The following is a 19,955-nucleotide window of genomic DNA, read 5'->3' on the forward strand; positions in this document are numbered from 1 at the left end:
AAAGACGAAATGGACTGGTTTGAATTTACTTATGATGCACTGTTTGGAACCTTTAGTGTAGTAATGAATATTACTGAAGTTTTTTCCCAACATCAAATCGTTATTTACAACACCTCGACACGTGTTTCGATCACTAAGTGATCATCTCCAAAGTGGAAGATTAAAACTAGAAACTAACGCGAGCTAACCCTATTTATGCTAACCCTATTTATGCATAAATAGGGTTAGCCCGCGTTAGTTTCTAGTTTTAATCTTCCTCTTTGAAGATGATCACTTGGTGATCGAAACACGTGTCGAGGTGTTAAAAAAAACGATTTGGTGTTTCATAATTTCATAATTTGTATCACTTTCTTTCTTTTATATATTAACAATTATGTGTTTTCTTCCTATAAAATAGTATAAAAAATAGTTCGAAAATTATTCAACAAATTTTCTCAAGATTGTCAGTCGACTTTGATTGTTTTGTCAGCGGTTAATAAGCTGGAACTGAAAACTGAAAATATGGAAGAACTCAAAACCTTTTTTATTCCTGCTGAGAATAGAAACATAACAATACATTGAAAGGGGTATATTTTAAGGGGAAATTGATTTTTGGGAAAGAAACGTTTTGAAAGATTCTTTATATGAAGATGAGGAAGTAGAATTTCAAAAGGTTTCTTTCCCATAACATTACATTTTCGACTTAACTGTTATAGTTCAGGAAATGTTGACTGAAAGTTGAGAAAATTCAAAATTTTCATCGAATCATTTTTGTAGTCCGAATAAATACTATAAAAAGTAATGAATAACTCCTCAAAAGTTTTCTGTGAATATATTCACCTGAAATAACTGAACAGTTCAACTATGAATAATTCTTCATGAAGCTTCTTATCGTTCTAATGACTAGGTTGATGATCCTATCATTTAGAGGTAACAGTTCATACCTCTGAACAAAAACTGTCAAAAATATAACAATTCTAAACTGATTTGGCAATCGACGTAGCAACTAAAGAAAAATATTTGAATAATTTATTTCTGGGTGATGAGTTCCTCCTTAGGCGAATCCAGGCTGATGGAACCCGTTTTGTACTCAAATCTGAAAAAAAAAACCAATAAAACATTCAGATCCAGCTATTTGGAAAGCCTGCTATATATGTTGATGACTCTAACGTTATTTTTGATTGAATTCACAAGGAATAGTTTTCGCAAGAATGGGGTACTGACATCAATCAATACATGATAGTTTCAGTTTGTTGAAGAGAATAGCTAGAGATTAGCTGGTTGAGAATAATTGAATTTCATTTAGGAAACACAAGATGCTCTCAAGTGTTACCTATACAGCCCGTGTTAGAAATCACGTTAAAAGGTAAGACCTCGTTAGTCCTTAGCCCGCACAAGTTTTGATTTCTGAGGGTTGTCGTTCGTAGGGGTGCGATAGCTGGTTAACGGAAAAAGCATATTTAAAACATATTTTTTCAATGTGGTGATGTAAATATATTTTTTCGTCGCACCCCTACGAAAAACAACCCTTAGTAGACGAAACTTGTGCTAACGAGGCCTTACCTTTCATCGTGTGATTCTTACATAAATAAATGCATTCATCAACAACAGTATTACATATAATTTTCATATTATTGACCAATTATCTGTCAGAACTGATTTGTATATGTGAGCCATCCTATATTTGTCTTACATACCCAATTCATTGGTTATTCATTTTCACAGTTTACAGAAATATGTACCTACTCATCATGAATTCGATCTTTCAATCCATTATTCGAATAATTTCAGCATAATCCTGCTGCTAGATGAACAAAAAACATCTGCTTTTCTCTGTGAGGTATCTTGCATAAATGTCTGTCAGATATAATTCAATATCCTGCGTGGTATTAGCCGTGAAAGCACTTGTTTTCCGGCAGACATTCAGTAAGTAGGTGGGAGAGATGAATATTTCAAAATTTTCATTTCAGAATATTCATTTTCAGTACGTATGTATCTTTCCCCGATACTATCTACCTATTGAAAACAAAATCATTCAATATTGGAGAAAATACTGAATTACATTTTTGGTAAGTCGAAAATTGTGAAGTACTTTTTATCGACTCTCTTTCGAATTTATATTAAACATTGAGTCTCATGTTGCGACCGATCTTAAAATAAAAAATGCGTTTTCTAGTCCAGAATATTTTTGAAATAAAGTTCTCAGAGTAAATGAAATGATCCCTTGAGGAACATATTAAACAAAATGCAACAGTTGACACGGAAATGCATTATGGAAAAACACAGATATATATTTCCGTGATTGAATTATAACCTCTGGCGTACATATCGACGGACCATCACCTTACCAAAAGAGAGTAATTGAACTATTACTTAGAATAATTGATTGTGACGTTTAAAAAAAAATACACTTTATTGTGTAATTTCCACTTATGCCACTTATGCCAAAGGTTCCGTTTCTAACTTTCATTAAGTGTCAAGTCACGAATGACCGCTCTCACTACGAATCGTGAGTGTGTGAAATGCATCTGCACCGAATCGAGTTCGCCGGACACCTCACCTCATCACCAAAGTGATGAGAACACCACTGCCTTTATGTGAAGTACGTTCTTGCGTCGCTAGGTCTCGAACCAAGTATTGCTGTGAACTACTGTGAGACTGAACGATTCGATGCAGACTTTCGCTTACCGAGTGTGTAGTCGATGAGCAATAACAATAACCAATAACTTGACTTACTAGCACGTTCGAACTGAAACTATATACTCACATACACTAATTGAAGGCCATGCTATGCAACTAGCCCTAAGCCCAGGACCATAAATCGTGTCTAAAATCGAACGCCAAAGTGGAACTTCAAGTAATCAAGGACTAATGAAACAGCTCAAGGCCGTTGATGTCATTCAAAGTCGAAAGTAGTGGGGAGAGGCCCAGAACCGGCAAATCTACTCTACTGGCAGCCTTATAGAATGAACTCATAATGTTTTTTCGCAAATGTATCCCTATCAGTATTTCAAGGAATAACGACTTTCTGCATATAACTTTTGGATATTGTGTAATATACCATAAATTCACTCTTTTATACGTACCGAAAAATGGCCCAAGTCTCCTGTGTAGAAATCCTCCTCATTAACCAGCATTTCTCTATTTCCATATCGATGCCTGGAAATATAATTATTTTCATGTTATTTCTGACTACCAATTTCATTGATAATGAAATATGGAGAATTTACAATTGTTCCTATTATTACACAGTTCTCCATTATTTTTATAATTGAAAGTCAGCTAAATTGAACTCCATTTAAATATAATATGATATACACGATTTTGTAATTACATTATTTATTGCGAACCTACCTAATTATTAGCCTTAAAATAAGTATTATCAGAAGGTGATCAATTCACTTGCTTTGTTTCGATTGTTTTCCAATGAAAAAAAATAATGACTTCATGTTTTCAATGCCTGATTATATGAAAATAGTAACAGTTATTTTCTGTGCATAATTCAAAAATTTTCTAATTTATGAGCAAGAACTGTTCGCAGATAATATCGGACCCAATTCGTAATGCCAAACATTTCAAGAAATCATACAAAGGTGGAGTTGAGAAAATGAGCCTTGATTGAAAATTTGGCAATTGCTGCAACTGTCAGCGAAAGCAAAAGTAAAAAATTCGAAAACAATAAATTGATTTTTGGGAAAGTTTTTGGCTTTCTACTACTCCATCTTGATACAAAAAACAAGGATGAGGGAATCTTCCAAGGAAAGGAAGTAATCAATTCTAAATTAAGTAACTCTATACATGGATGTGTAGATCATGCAAAGAAGTAACTTTCAGACACAAACTGAAAGAAAGTCCTCCTGAAACAGCTACTTTCATATAAATATTGAATTACACGAAAGGAAAAAAATTCTTTCGAAACAAATACTTCTATATGAACACTGAATTATACAGAAAATACTTTTCTCTGTATAATTTTTTTCTGCATAATTCAGTGTTCATATAGAAGTATTTGTTTCGAAAGAATTTTTTTTCTTTCGTGTAATTCAATGTTTATATCAAAGTAGCTGTTTCAGGAGGACTTTCTTTCTGTTTGTGTCTGAAAGTTACTTCTTTGCATGATCTACACATCCATGTATAGAGTTACTTAATTTAGAATTGATTACTTCCTTCCTTTCCTTGGAAGATTCCCTCATCCTTGTTTTTTGTATCAAGATAGAGTAGTAGAAAGCCAAAAACTTTCTTTCCCAAAAATTAATCACTCCTAAAAATATAACCCCTTCAATTCAAATAAATTGATGAAATGTCATGAGAATTAAAAATGGAAGTGTTTGCTAGCTTTCTGTTAGGTCTGCAGTCTAGTTCGCAAGTTGAAAATAGTGAAAAATAGAGATGATGGTTGGAGAAATATGTAAGATGGCTCAGATCCGGAATGATATCTAGAAAAATGGGCTGAAATCGTTTTTCAGCACATAAAAAATTGCAAAAATTATAAAAAAATTAAGATGTGAAAAAATATATTGAGGTTTTGCAAATATTTCAAAAACTATACAGAATGGAGAGATTTAAAAAAGGTACTTGAAGAGGAGAAAATTTCATGTTCTGAAAGTTCAAAAAATGTTAGTTTCTTAGACGTATTGGTGAAGAGGACCGACACTAAATGGGAAACATCTGTACATCGAAAACCTACTCACACAGGACAATATCTGAACCAGAAATCCAACCTCCATCAACCGACTAAGAGAGGAATCATCAAGACTTTACTAGACCGTGCCTTCGGGCTCTGTAATACAAAGGAAGGTCTAGAAAGAGAACTAGGCATCATCAAAAACGACCTTCAACGGAATGGTTACTCCAGAGTGATGGTAGAACAGGCTCTAGTTAGAAGACAGCAAGAGCTCCACAAGGAAGAGAAGCCTCCACAACCAGTACTTGTACTTCCCTACATCAGAGAATTATCGGAAAGAATACGAAGGATTGGGTCCAAGTATATAACATCAGGACCTGCTTCAGATCTGGGAACACTACCCGTAGTAGCCTCACGAAAACCATGCCATCCAAGAATTGCATTTACCGGATTCCCTGCGAGTGCGGAGAATCATTCATCGGTGAAACTAAGAGGCCATTGAAAGTTCGCATTGCTGAGCACAAGAAACACACACAGCGAGGAGAAACCAGCAAATCCGGAATAGCAGAGCATGTTTGGACTCATCAACATAAAATCAAGTGGACTCAAGCTGAAATCATCCACAAAGAGGAACCCTGGTTCAGGAGAAAATTCAAAGAAGCCGCGTATATGTTGTCCAACAACGCATTTAGTCAAGCTAGCGTAGAGATACGTAACATATGGAAACCTCTAATCAAACGAAAAACGACCAACTCCCGCCAAAACTCTCGCTAAAACCAAGGTAGCGAAGAGAGGGAAGAGGAGGTAGGTGAAAGCACTCGAATGGCCTATAAATTGTCGGATCTCGGAGGAATAAGTCCAGTTATCACCCGAAGACGATTGTGGATACTAACAATCGGAACGTCGTGACATAACTTGGTTTGAAATCTTTTAATTTTTACTTTTATTATTTTTCATTTTATGCAAATAATAATTTTTTATTTTCAGCTTTTATTAATATTTCAATTTTTATTTTTTGGTTGTTGTTTGGTTTTAGGTTATTTCTTTGTAATTTCAGTTTTTTTGTTCAAATTAAATTGTTATTTTCGGTTAATCTTTTTAATATTTTTCAGGAATTTAAAATCAATTTATATTATATTAGACAATTGAAGTCCGAACTGATGAAATACACCACGAAACATTGTCAACCACCTTCAAACAAACAACCAATTCAATGTTAGTATTTTGTTAATTATATTTTTGATAGTAACAAAAAATTAATAATCGAGGTATTGTTATTCATTTTTTTATATGTATATTCATATTCTCGTTTTTGTAATAAATAAAGACATTCCGTAAGTTGAACAAAAAAATTTCAGCGTCATTTGTTTTATAAATTGTTTATGAACAAATAGACTATATGATTATTTTTATTTCTCCCATTCTTATTGTTTTCTAAATATAATGATTTTTAGAAAAAAAATCTTAACAACAAGTATTGATTGTTTATAATCGTTTTTTATATTTCGAATGTGTAAATAATGATACATATTTCAAATGAGCTTTTCAACAAACTTGTAACTGTTATTGATCAATTGTTATATACATTTGTTCATAAAAATAACAGGCATTTTTGATGTTTTTCGCTATTTTTTTACTTCTATCGTGATAAATACTTTTGACGAAATGTCATTAATTCATTCATTCTGCAACCGATGCAATCATTCATTCAAAAATAATTTGGTTTTTCATCCATTTATTTATTTTCTGTCAATTTCCTTCAATGGAGAGAATTGTATCTCGAATAGCTCCTTAGAAATAGACCGTACTTGGCTACCCATCTTGAAGAAAACTTTGGATAGTGGCGAAATGGCAACAAACTGATATCGGAGAGTACCTTGTATTACATCGAATGTTTCAGTGACATAATTTCATATTTCAAAACTTCTTTGACATCTGTCGAAGAAGTAATGAAATAAGCTATCAAAAAAGGAATAACTGCGAATATATTCGAATTTTTTATCCATTTCTGAAGACGGAGGCAGATTTTGGCCTCTGAAACGTAAAGATAAGTATTATTTCTTAATCATTTCTTTGATACGCAAAATTGTTAAATACAACAAGTTACTGATAAATAGAAGATTTTTCTTTGTGAAAAATACTTTGATTTTTACGCAGTAACTTATCGGGGTAAATTAAAAAGTTTGCCCTTCTACACTTGTATAAAGTTCTCCATTATAATTTTTATATTTTTCAGATTGTGGAAGGTAACAATTACCCAAAAAAGGTCGATAAAAAAAATGGGGCGATGACAAATCTGTTGTTTGTTGTCCTCTTCAGCCTAGTTCGAGGAATGATACTCTGAAGGAATTCGATTCTCAATTATCGGAAATCATCGACTTTATGTTGATGATAAGCACTACCTTGCACTGACGAGTGGCCAAATAGCCCGAAACCGGTCTGAAAGTGTGTTCCAATAATATTGCGGCAGTTGTATCGCAAACAGCATATGCAGGAATAAATCCAGTGAAGAATCCTGCACTGACACCTGTCGTATATAATCCAACGCCCTTCGTGGTATTAGCTAGTTGAGTAGTTGTTTTCTGATGGGTGTCAGTCCATTTACCTACAGTGTAGGGAGTTGAGATTGGCCTGAACAAATTGTTCGTTTAGATAATTTGATTTATAGCCAGCATACCCTCATGTCACACACGATCAAAGGCCGTAGAAATATCAAGCGCAACAGCTCTTGATTCTCCATGTTTCTTGATTGCGTTATTTACGAGAGAAGGTCGCCTGTAGATGTTTGTTTCCGAAAGCCATATTGATGGTCGCTCAAGATGTCGAAGCCTTCCAAATATTTGAGGATATGGTGGTTTAAGACTTTCTCCATCATTTTTGATATCACTGAAAGCAAAGCGACTGGTCTATAGTTTTCTTTCATATTTGGGAATAGGTTGAACACGGGCAGTCTTTCATCAAGAAGGAAAAACCCCTTCCTTGCAAGACAGGTTGAAAAGTCTGCAAAATACTGGTGCGAGTTCATTTGCACCCTTTTTAAGTACGATGACGGGCCCTTCATCAGGGCCAGACGCCTTGTTGATATTGAGCTGTGTCAAAATTCGCCTGACTAGATGCTGTCGAGAAGTAATTCTAGAGACATTATTTTGGAATTATATAATTATGTCCAAAAAACGGGTTTCATTTTCCACACCCTGTATTTTTTCAAATGAAATATTTTTGGGAAAATTCCTCCCAAAAAGTATGGTTTATTCTTCGAAAAAAAATTTAACTTTTAATTTGGCCACGTATTCACGGAACACTTTGTATAATAATTATATCCATTTTACTGAATAATGAAACTAAATTGTTTCATTATTCTTCTTGAAAGTATTTATCAACAGAACGATATATGCAACTGTAAAATGAAACTCTGAGAATTTCAATACCTGTCTTTTTTTAATATATCGCGGTCGCATATTAACAATTACTTCAAATCATTTAAGACCATTGTCTGATATTTTAAGGATATTAGCTCTGTACATAATTTGAATGGAAATTTCTCTTTCGAGTTAACGTTATATTGAGGTCAATTGAATCTTCAAGTTCAAATGAATCTCCCAAGCACACAATGTTAACTGTTAGCAAAAGGATTCAATGAATAAAGGTTTAAAAAATCTGTTTTCTGTTTTTCCGCTGTCGCACCCCTACGAACGACAACCGTCAGAAGTCGAAACTTGTGCGAGCTAAGGATTAACGAGGTCTTACCTTTTGCAGTAAATTTCTAGAGATCAATTGATCGAAAAACAATTGCTCGAATCACAAAATCCTCGAACTCGATTGCTCAGTTGCTCGATTAGACCATTGTTCAAAAAGTATTAAGATATAAGGGAATAAAACAACAAATTTTTATATCATACTTTATACAAGGTCTTCCATTTTATTCAGTTCGTTTTGGTAAATCACCATGGACGAATATAGTATTCAACAACACATACAGAAGATAAAATTGTTTTATCAAAATGGTTCTGTTCAGGCAACGTACCGCGCGCTACGCCGATTTTACGGCCGCCAAAATCGTCCTATCGGGAGGACTAGTCGCAATGTGGTGGATAAGAACTGTTGAAACTCTCTGCTCTCCGTTGTTAACAATCATGTCAGTCTCTTTCGCAAAATCTCGCATCCCACGGGCTTGGAAGAAGGCATCTGTTACCGATATTTTCAAAAAAGGCGATAAACTCAATCCAATTAACTACAGGCCCATTAGTCTTTTATCTGTACCTTCCAAAGTAATGGAATCTATCATCGTAGAAGATATGTTAGAATTTTTAACAAAAAACGCAATCATACCACCAGAACAACATGGTTTCGTCAAAGGTAGATCAACCACCAGAAATCTACTACAGTGCATGAACGATTGGACGACACCTTATGATAGGAAAATACCGACAGGTATCGTTTATTTTGACTTTGCCAAGGCTTTCGATAGGGTTCCAGTGAGGAGGCCAATGCACAAACTTGACACAGACGGTATTCTAAGCCAACTAAACCTATGGATTGAAAATTACATGGCAGATAGAACTTTCACGGTCAAAGTGGGTCACTCTTTTTCTTCGCACAGACAAGTCACAAGGGTAGTTCCCCAGGGCTCTGTTCTTGGCCCGCTCCTCGTCGTTGTTTATGCAAGTGATCTTGCTCTTCACAAAAAGTCCAGCAAGTCGTTCTATGCCGATGATACTAACCTGTATGCAAATGCCTCGGTCGAACATCACTCCCTTCAAGAAGACCTCAACTCGATCAGTCAGTGGTGCGAGGATTAGACCTCTCAACGTCGAGAAATGCATCGTACTTCATCAAGGAAAGAACAATCCACTCCATACGTATATAATAAGCGGTCAATCTTTACATACAGTGTCCTCACATGTAGACTTGGGAGTGACTATTAATACCGACTTAACTTGGTCCGAACGTATAATATCCACGTACATAGTCGGAAAAGCCAAAAGAGTAAAACCTACATGAACTCAAGAAATATACCCAAAGAGAGTTAATACCGAACGTGAAGGATTGGCTCGCGATCCCAACCACTTTAAAACTGACCAGCCATGGGGAGTTCGGGATACATCTACATAGAATAGGCAAAAGGGACACTCCGAATTGCGGCACATGTGATACCCTAGACACCCCAAAGCACATAATTTACGAATGCTCGCTATTCAATGAAGAGAGAGAAGAGCTCAGGACCGGCATGGGAATGGCGGCACTCCCAGATGAATTTTCAGAGATGGCAGCGGCGCTTAACGGAAACCTCGAGAGATTTTGCAGATTCGTCAGAAAATAAAAAGGGCCGCTACCATGGGCAGGTTGCGGAAACAGAACTTTAGCTAATTTAATTTAAATAAATTACATTTTACTTATGTAAGCTAGGTTAGTTAATCCTTCGTGAGCCCACAGAGGCCAGCATAGATTTTCGTTTGAAATACAGTCGCATAGGACTCTGGGTAGGTTGATATTTCTGTACTGGGTCTATAACTGAAAACACCTGCACCAGAACCGGAAGGTGTTTATGATCCATCTGTGAACCAACAACTATTTGCTCAGACAATGGAAATATGCTGCAATCGTTATCTCAAGAACTGTAATCAAAATTTGCGGAAATTTCATAAACTACACCTCACGATTACATTTCCACAAACTTCATTTGAAAAATATATCAAATAGTGGGGCATAGTTTTTGAAATTACTATAGATCTTCATCAAGTAACGGCCAAATCCATCAAAAAATTTGCGGAAATTATTATTGGCCAAAAATGTATAAAGAAATATTACGTTAGTTACAAATTCTACTGCAACACTTTCAAATATATTCAATCATTCTGCTATACTAAGTCTCATTTTATACCACCTGGCGTACGTTTCTACTTGTCGAACCCTGGATAGATTTTCTCTAAACGAGTTACACTAGTAAAGAAAACAGAATCCACTTAACAGCTTTCGGAAATTGTAATGAGGTTATTTCTGAGAAAGAAAGTTTCTGGCCTTCTACTTCTCCATCTTGATACAAAAATGTGGGAATCTTCCAAAGAAAGCAAGGAAGGAATCAGTTTCAAAAAATTGACTCTATACAAAAATGTGTAGATCATGCAAAGAAGTGACAAAAACTATCTTTCATCAATGTTTTTGACCAATTCTCACCGATAATAAAACGTTGAGTGTGTTACAAATGCTTGACCTAAAAAATCTTCTATGGCTACTAATTTCGTACTTACTCTAAAAATCGCCTCCAGGACAGAAGGGTAATGTAACCAAGTATAGATACAACAAGAAAAACTCCCGCTAGAATTGCTGCCAGTTTTCCTTGTATTATACCAACGTTTTCTAATTTGTTCTGATGGCTGTTATTTCGCAACGAGTCTTCTGTTAGTAAAAATTTATCGATAAGGAGAACTGAGAGATTCACATCTTGATCAGGTCCGTGATTTACTTTTGGTGATTCTGGTTCTTCCAAAATATATGTTTCCTTGGGAACTTCAAGCAGATCTTCTACTTCGGTATCAATCTGCTTTTTGAGTTTTTCTGCACTGGGTACTTCACTGTTAGTTTCAATCGTTTCAGTGGAGTCGACTTTAATGTACTCTGTTGTATTGTCGTGTATAACAGGCTTTTCATTCAATTTATTTCTCCGGATAGCTGAGAGATTTGGTTTATCAACAGTTTTATTCAATGATATTATCGGTTTATTTCCAATTCCACTCGAAGGAAAAATTGATGGTACTTCTGTATTGGGAGAATTTTCAGAAATCTGAGGCAAGGTGCCATTCTTTGATGCGATTTCCCCTGTTGAATTCGTCTTGCCTTCAGAAACCACTGAAATAGAAAAGAATATTACATGAAATAACTGGTGTTCAAATGGAAATAATATTGTATTGCGAGCAGAAAATAATGTAGTCTAATAAACAAGTTCAAAAACATGAAAAAATAGAGATGAAGGTCCTAAAAATATGAGCGATAGCTCATTCGATTCGGAATGACCTCTAGAGAAATGTTTTTGAAGAATTTTGGTGCAGGTAAAAAATTGCAATTGTTATTAACAAAATAAGATAAAAAAAATTGTATTTAGTTTTTCGTTAATAACTCAAAAAATATTCATATTTAAGCAATTTTGAAAAAAGATGGTGAAAGAGGAGGAAATTTCCGATAAAAAAGTCCTGACTCCCGAAACTCTATCTTCATTATTTATAATTTTAATTTGACGTTGACAATAGGGTTCTGCGCGGCTGTTACGGCATGCGCGCGCTGCCGCTAAAGAGAGTTTATCAAAAGAAATAATTTTTTATAACATAAAATTTCATTTTAAAATCTTAAAAAAAAATCTAGTATCTTCTTAACACTTGAATAAATCGAGTCCCGTAGATATAAAAACCATTTTTAACAATTACAATCCATTTATTCAATTTACCATAGAAAAAGAAAAAAACAAAACAGTACCTTTTTTAGATACTCTTTTAATCAGGAAAGATGATAACTCTGTTATTTTAGATTATTTTACTAAACCCACTAATTCACGCAGATATATAAACTATTTATCTTGCCATCCACAAAAAATGAAAATTAATTTAGTTCTAGGTTTAAAAAATTGAATAGAAAAAATTTCTCATCCTATATTGGTAGAAAAAAATTTGAAACAATTATTCAATATTTTATTAACTAATTCTTATCCTCCAAAATTTTTAAATAAATTTTTATATAATACGTCATCTAATATCATCAACATCAGAGAGAACAATAAAGCTGAAAATCCAAATTTCAAATACTTTTTCCATTCCTTACGTCCCTGAATTGTCCAGCAAAATCATAAACGTATTTAAACAAGAACAGAATATAAAAATTTCACAAAATTAAGTTAAACCCTTAACTAAACTACAATCAAAATTGAAAGATGAAGATCCGTTATTTGAAAAGTCACATGTAGTTTACGAAATGCCCTGCAACAATTGCAGGTCAAACAAAAAACAATTTAAAAACCCGCATAGCTCTTCATAAAAGTAATTGTAAAAATTTAAAACGAAATTCTTGTGCACTCACACAACACGTTATATTAACACCAAAATTCTCCATTTCGAACCAGATTCAAATAAAAGGCAATTTCTGGAAATGGCTGAAATCAAAATTAAAGAAAACAATATCAACAAAAAGACAGACATCGACAACCTCAGCAAAATTTATTCATTTTTACTAACAAAAAATATAAATCTGAATACATCCTGTAATATTGATACAGTATAAATCACCATAATACACGATAATAAAAAATTTGAAAAAGTATTTCACATTATTCAATGTCAAAAAGTTGTCATTTTGATGTTGAAGACTTCTTTCAAAATTGAAATTTCCAAATTGAATATTCTCACATAGCACAGGTATTCTGTTTTATCCGTTATTATGTTATATATATATATATATATATATATATATATATATATATATATATATATATATATATATATATATATATATATATATATTTATATATATATAACATATATATATATATATATATATATATATATATATATATGTTATATATATATATGATGTGTTGTTTTTCCGGGTGTTCATCCGTTGTGTACTATTCGATAATCGACGTTTCGCCATCATCTCAGATGGCATTATCAAGACGAGTTACTGCTTCGCTTCGAGAGGTGTAACTCTCTATATAATATATATATATATATATATATATATATATATATATATATATATATATATATATATATATGGCAGTTATTTACATAGGATATGAATTTTTTACGGGTCCGGAATTTTGGCCGGGTCCGGCGTCGCCGTACTCCTGGTCAATGGCAGAAATAAATAGGGTGAGGGGAACTTAAACCCCCCAAAAGCCTTTGCGAAACATGCCACCGTGGACCAGCCTACCCAAGCTAAAGTGTAAGGAATCGTGCCGATAGCTGAATGGCCGCAGGGTGATATGCGTTACGAACGATCCCCTTGAGGAACTGGCCAAACCTCATTGTAATTAGCCTACCTCTGCGGGGCTCTGCCAGAGGTGACCAACTCTTTTCTGCTACTCGTGGAAACAAACAGAACAGACCCAACAAAAACCAATCCCGAGGCTGGACAGAAGTGCTCACCTCAATATATGGCGGTAACAGGGGATGAACAGAAATGTCCACCCCAATCTACCATTCGGAATGAGGCTGGACATAGCAGATCACCTCGTGATGTAGTACAAAGGCTAAGGCGTAAGCGCATTTGCGGCGCCGAGGGCAAAAGGAGAAAGAGAGCGAGAGACAGGAGTGCACCCTCCTCCTCCCCCACTCCACCTCCAACAGCAGGGGCACTTCCTGCGGCGGGCACCAAGATATCCGCCTTGAATAAAGACAAGGAACCGGCTGCCCCGGCAGGAAAGCGCCCTCATTTGAACACCTCCACTAGGAGAACCCTAGGTAGGTGGAAGAAGCCGCGCAACGATAGTAATGTCGCTGCACCTTCCAAAATCTTCGCGGAAGACGCCGTGAGATACCTCAAGGTTGCCCAAGAGAGTGTGTGTCCGGCAAGTCTTGGCCTACACCTGCCGATATAAAGGAGATGTCTCACAGCGACCTGTCCACCTTCATGAAAAGGACAGGATGGACGATGACCTAGGAGGACAACTCCTCGGGAGGATGAACAATGGGTCACATGTGGCCTAGTGGGTCTACACTCACCCTCCCTACTATATACATACATACAAGGTCTTATTATATGTAGACATTTTTTCTTTTGAGCCCAATTTACATTAGGAAACCACTGAAATCGAAAAACTTTTTCATGAAACTTATTGTGTAGTAAGGCTATTAATAATAAAAATTGTTGCTCTTTCCAAAACAATTCCTCACACAGATATATATTAATCGCACTAGAATCATTCAAAATACCATTTGAAAATTTCCTCACATTCTTGTTTTCATTTAATAGATAGTATTTTTCAAATATTGTGGATAACGATAATGGCTTCCATTAACACGGGCAGATAAAAACTATTTTAGGTAAGAAACATGCTACTGAATCAACAAGCAATTGTGGTAATGAGTAACTTTTTTACAGGACCGAAAGGCTAATGTAGCCGTCAGTAACGGTCAAACTGTTGAGTAGGTATAACAAAAATAAAGAGAACGAATCCATTCGTAATGCAGAGAGTTCATCAGCACCGCAATTTTCATATCGATAGAAAGGAATACTTTTTTTTATCGACCTTTTTTGGGTAATTGTTACCTTCCACAATCTGAAAAATATAAAAATTTTAATGGAGAACTTTATACAAGTGTAGAAGAGCAAACTTTTCAGTTTACCCCGACAAGTTACTGCGTAAAAATCAAAGTATTTTTCACAAAGAAAAATCTTCTATTTATCAGTAACTTGTCGTATTTAACAATTTTGCCTATCAAAAAAAAAATTAAGAAATAATACTTATTTTTTACGTTTCGGAGGTCAAAATATGTCTCCGTCTTCAGAAATGGATAAAAAATTCGAATATATTCGCAGTTATTCCTTTTTTGATAGCTTATTTCTTTACTTCTTCGACAGATGTCAAAGAAGTTTTGAAATATGAAGGTAACAATTACCCATATAGGTCGATAAAAAACTGTTTTTTTCCTCCACAAAAAAATGACTTTCGTTGAATATTTAAAGGAATACTCTCTTGGTTTCTGTATTACTTCCTAAAAACATTATTCGTCAAACATGGAAGTAGAAAGAGTTTAATAAGTTGAATAGAAATATATTGAGGTTACCCTATATTGTAAGTTACTCACTGAACTGTTTACACAACTAATTGGACACGTCTGAGGAAGCTACTGTGAAGTGAAACAGATGTTGCTGTTTTGTAAACTGTTCAGTGAAAATCTCACATTGAAATCTTACTAGAATAAGTTCTGTCTCAGTATTTCACGAATTTAATCACGAATCATTAAGCAAACGTCATTAACATATTTTTAATCTGTCACGAATATAATAGGGATATCACTTTTTGTTGATTTAATGTGTTTGACAATGTTTCGTGGTGTATGTCATCAGTTCGGACTTCCATTGTCTAATATAATATAAATTGATTTGAAATCCCTGAAAAAAACTGTAAAAAATTAAACAGATTAACCGAAAAAATAACAATTGTATTAAACAAAAAACTGAAATTACAAAGAAATAACATACAAGCAACAACCAAAAAGATGAAAAATTGAAATATTAATACAAGCTGAAAATTTGAAAATTAAAAATATTATTAACAAAAAATTAAAATTAAAAATCAAAAGATTTCAAACCAAGTTGCGTCACGACGTTTCGATTGTTAGTATCCACAATCGTCTTCGAGTGATAACTGGACTTATTCCTCCGAGATCTGACTATTTATAGGTCATTCGAATGCTTTCACCTATCCCCTCTTCCCTCTCACCGCTTCCTTGGTTTTAGCGAAAGATGACCGTTTGGCGGGAGTTGGTCGTTTTTCACTTGATTAGAGATTTCCATATGTTACGTATCTCTACCCTAGCTTAGCTAAATGCGTTGTTGGACAACACTATTGAAGAAGCCCATAAGAAGCCCCGAGTCTGGTTGAGATACGTAGACGACACCTTCATAATATGGAACCATGGGAATGCAGAACTAGACACTTTCCTGAAGCACATCAACAACGTAAGTCCTTCCATTACTTTCACAAAGGAGAAGGAAGTCCACAACGAATTGCCTTTCTTAGACGTATTGGTGAAGAGGACCGACGCTAAATGGGAAACATATGTGTATCAAAAACCCACTCACACGGGACAGTATCTGAACCACGAATCCAACCACCATCAATCAACTAAGAGAGGAATCCTCAAGATTCTAGTAGACCGTGCTTTCAGGCTCTGTAATACAAAGGAAGGTCTCGAAAAGAAACTAGGCCTCATCAAAAATGACCTACAACGGAATGGATACTCCATAGTGATGGTAGAACAGGCCTTAGCTAGAAGACAGCAAGAACTCCACAAGGAAGACAAGCCGCCACAACCAGTACTTGTACTTCCCTACATCAGATGATTATCGGAAAGGATGAGGATTGGGTCCAAGAACAATATCAGGACCTGCTTCAGATCTGGGAACACTATCCGTAGCAGCCTCACGAAAACCAGACCACCAAACGCGGACTGCGATTCCAAGAATTGCATTTATCGGATACCCTGCGAGTGCGGAGAATCATACATCGGTGAAACTAAGAGGCCATTGAAAGTTCGCATTGCTGAGCACAAGAAACATACACAGCGAGGAGAAACCAGCAAATCCGGAATAGCAGAGCATGTTTGGACTCATCAACATAACATCAAGTGAGCTCAAGCTGAAAACATCCACAAAGAGGAACACTGGTTTAGGAGAAAATTCAAAGAAGCCGCATATATGTTGTCCAACAACACATTTAGCCAAGCTAGCCTAGCGATACGCAACATATGGAAACACGATCAACTCCTGCCAAACGGTCAGCTCCTGCTAAAACCGATGAAACGGAGTGAGGAAAGACGGAATAGGTGAAAGCACTCGAATGACCTATAAATAGTCAGATTTCGGAAGAATAAGTCCATTTATCACCCAAATACGATTGTGGATACTAACAATCGAAACGTCGTGAAATAACTTGACTTGGAATCTTTCAATTTTTAATTTTCATCTCGTGTTCAATTTTTTGATTGTTGCTTGTATTTCATTTCATTGTAAATCCAGCGTTTTTTGCTTAATATAATTGTTTTTTTCCAGCTAATATTTTTAATTGTTTGTAGATTATTTCAGGGATTTCAAATCAATTTATATCATATTAGTCAATGGAAGTCCCAACCAATGAACTGAAACTTCTGCTTTCGTGCAATTCGTCAGTAAACTGATGTATACAGATTTGTTTTGACATTAGGTCACCTTATTTTGGAATGTAACGGTTACTGAAAAAATTATGTAACAATGACAGGGCCGGATTTAGGGTAAGCCCTGATTGGGAGTTAAACACACCGCTGATTGGGGTGTGTTTAACTCTATTGGACGGGGTCTAAGAAATTTTCTTTGAAATGAAATTGTTCGAATCGATTTCAAAATGGCTTGTTCTAACCGAAGTCATTGGAGCCTCTGGAGACACCTTACGTTTTGTTTTATGAGAGAGAGGACATTGGCAGATCAAGATCTTCAGATGATATGGTGTTGCAGGTTTTTCCGGTTTTCCTGGAGCTGAAAAAGCAAATGCGCCACTGGAGTCAATGAAGTCGCTCCGGAGGGCCAATTAATTTTTATTGTTGTTTTATAATTTCACAAATAAAGGTTACTTTTAAATTTTTGAATCACATGAGGATATATAAAAAACCAAGCACTGCATAGGAACATAATATTTCAAATGGTATTTTTGAATTGTATGTTTCAATATTAATTTACAAATATCTACCAAATGGATTTCAGAGAAAAATGTGTTTCAGAGATTTCTATAAACTAATAAAGAAAACTTGTTTTCATGAGTGTGTTTACCACTTCGAAAACTATCAGTTGCTCTGTGTACAGAAAGTATAAAACTCACCTGTTGACTGAAGAACAAAAATCACAACTATTGAACCAAAAATATGAATCCGACACACCATCTCGGTTTATTTAGGTACAAACTACTCAAACCTTAAAATTAAAAACACGTCTGACCTCTTCTGATCTAGGTTGTCTCTCAAAAATAAACGTAGATAAGAGTGATTATTTTGATATCAGTATTGATAGAGATATGAGGATAATTACATTGTTTCGTATTTGCCGGTTCACGCAACACATGCATTGATGAATACCTTTCTTACGGGAAGAAAAACGAATACTCTGCGCACTCTACAACTATTTTGATTTGACACTGACTCGTCGTCTGCCCTACTCATTACGTTAATGGTCCAATAATAGTAATTAGTAATCGGCTATTACACGTCAATATGGACAAGGTATGACTAACAATTTTTGTGAATTTGTTTCGTTCAAATGGGAAAATACATGGGTACTCATTTTGAGAAAAATTTTAATGACACTCATTCATTCGGGCAAGCACAGGGTCGGTTTAGCAATATTTTGCATGCACAGATTATTAATTTAATAACTGACAATTTTCAATATTTCATTTTTTAAATTTTGTTTTGGAGGTTATAAATCTTTATTTGGTCTACCAGTTGAATATGTATCCCTTTAAATGTTTTTACATGGTGGGTCACCAAAAACGTACCGCCAGGCATAACTGCCAATAAAACAACTTTTCGAAAAAATACATAAACATGTTGTATTTCATCAGTTCGGACTTCCATTGTCCAATAAAATATAAATTTATTTGAAATCCCTGAAAAAAATTAAAAAGATCAACCGAAAATAACAATTTTAATAAACAAAAAACTGAAAATACGAAGAAATAACATACAAGCAACAACCAATAAAAATTGAAATATTAATGAAAGCTGAAAATTAAAAAAAATTAAAATATATTATTAACAAAAAATTAAAAATAAAAATTTAAAGATTCCAAACCAAGTTACGTCAAAACGTTTCGATAGTTAGTATCCACAATCGTCTTCAGGTGTTAACTAGACTTCTCCGAGGTCTGACTATTTATAGGTCATTCGAGTGCTTTCACCTATCACCTCTTCCCTCTCTCCGCTTCATTGGTTTTAGCGGGAGATGACCGTTTGGCGGAAGTTGGTCGTTTTTCGCTTGATTAGAGGTTTCCCTATGTTACGTATCGCTACGCTAACTTGGCTAAATACATTGTTGGACAACATATACGCGGCCTCCTTGAATTTTCTCCTAAACCAGAGTTCCTCTCTGTGGATGATTTCAGCTTGAGCCAACTTGATGTTATGTTGATGAATCCAAACATGCTCTGCTATTCCTGATTTGTTGGTTTCTCCTCGCTGTGTGTGTTTTTTGTGCTCGGCAACGCGAACTTTCAATGGCCTCTTAGTTTCACCGATGTATGATTCTCCGCACTCGCAGGGTACTCGGCAGGGTCCTGTTGTTATACTTATGCCCAATCCTTCATATCCTTTCCGATAATACTCTGATGTAGGGAAGTACAAGTACTGGTTGTGGCGGCTTCTCTTCCTTGCTCTTGCTGTCTTCTAGCTAAAGCCTGTTCTACCATTCTGTTGAAGGTGCGGAGAATCATACATCGGTGAAATTAAGAGGTCTTTGAAAGTTCGCATTGCTGAGCACAAGAAACACACACAGCGAGAAGAAACCAGCAAATCCGGAATAGCAGAGCACGTTTGGACTCATCAACATAAACCAAGTGGGCTCAAGCTGAAATCATCCACAAAGAGGAACATTGGGTTAGGAGAAAATTCAAAGAGGC

General features: G+C 35.2%; 1 protein-coding gene across 1 annotated transcript; it reads right to left on the minus strand.

The window, feature by feature from the left end:
• Window positions 1-795: 795 nt before the first annotated feature.
• On the minus strand, window positions 796-18,436 carry LOC111504906 (uncharacterized). The gene is made up of 4 exons (XM_023159627.2): window positions 18,165-18,436; window positions 10,852-11,449; window positions 3,066-3,138; window positions 796-1,075 (listed from the first exon to the last, which is right to left on the minus strand). Exons 1-4 carry the CDS (start codon window positions 18,223-18,225, stop codon window positions 1,070-1,072), a joined length of 738 nt encoding a protein of 245 aa, XP_023015395.2. The 5' UTR covers window positions 18,226-18,436; the 3' UTR covers window positions 796-1,069.
• Window positions 18,437-19,955: the final 1,519 nt, after the last annotated feature.

The sequence above is a fragment of the Leptinotarsa decemlineata genome, unplaced genomic scaffold (genome assembly GCF_025532065.1).
Source record: "Leptinotarsa decemlineata unplaced genomic scaffold, Ldec_3_MD MMD2_tig00026374_RagTag_RagTag, whole genome shotgun sequence".
Taxonomy (NCBI): Eukaryota; Metazoa; Arthropoda; class Insecta; order Coleoptera; family Chrysomelidae; genus Leptinotarsa; species Leptinotarsa decemlineata.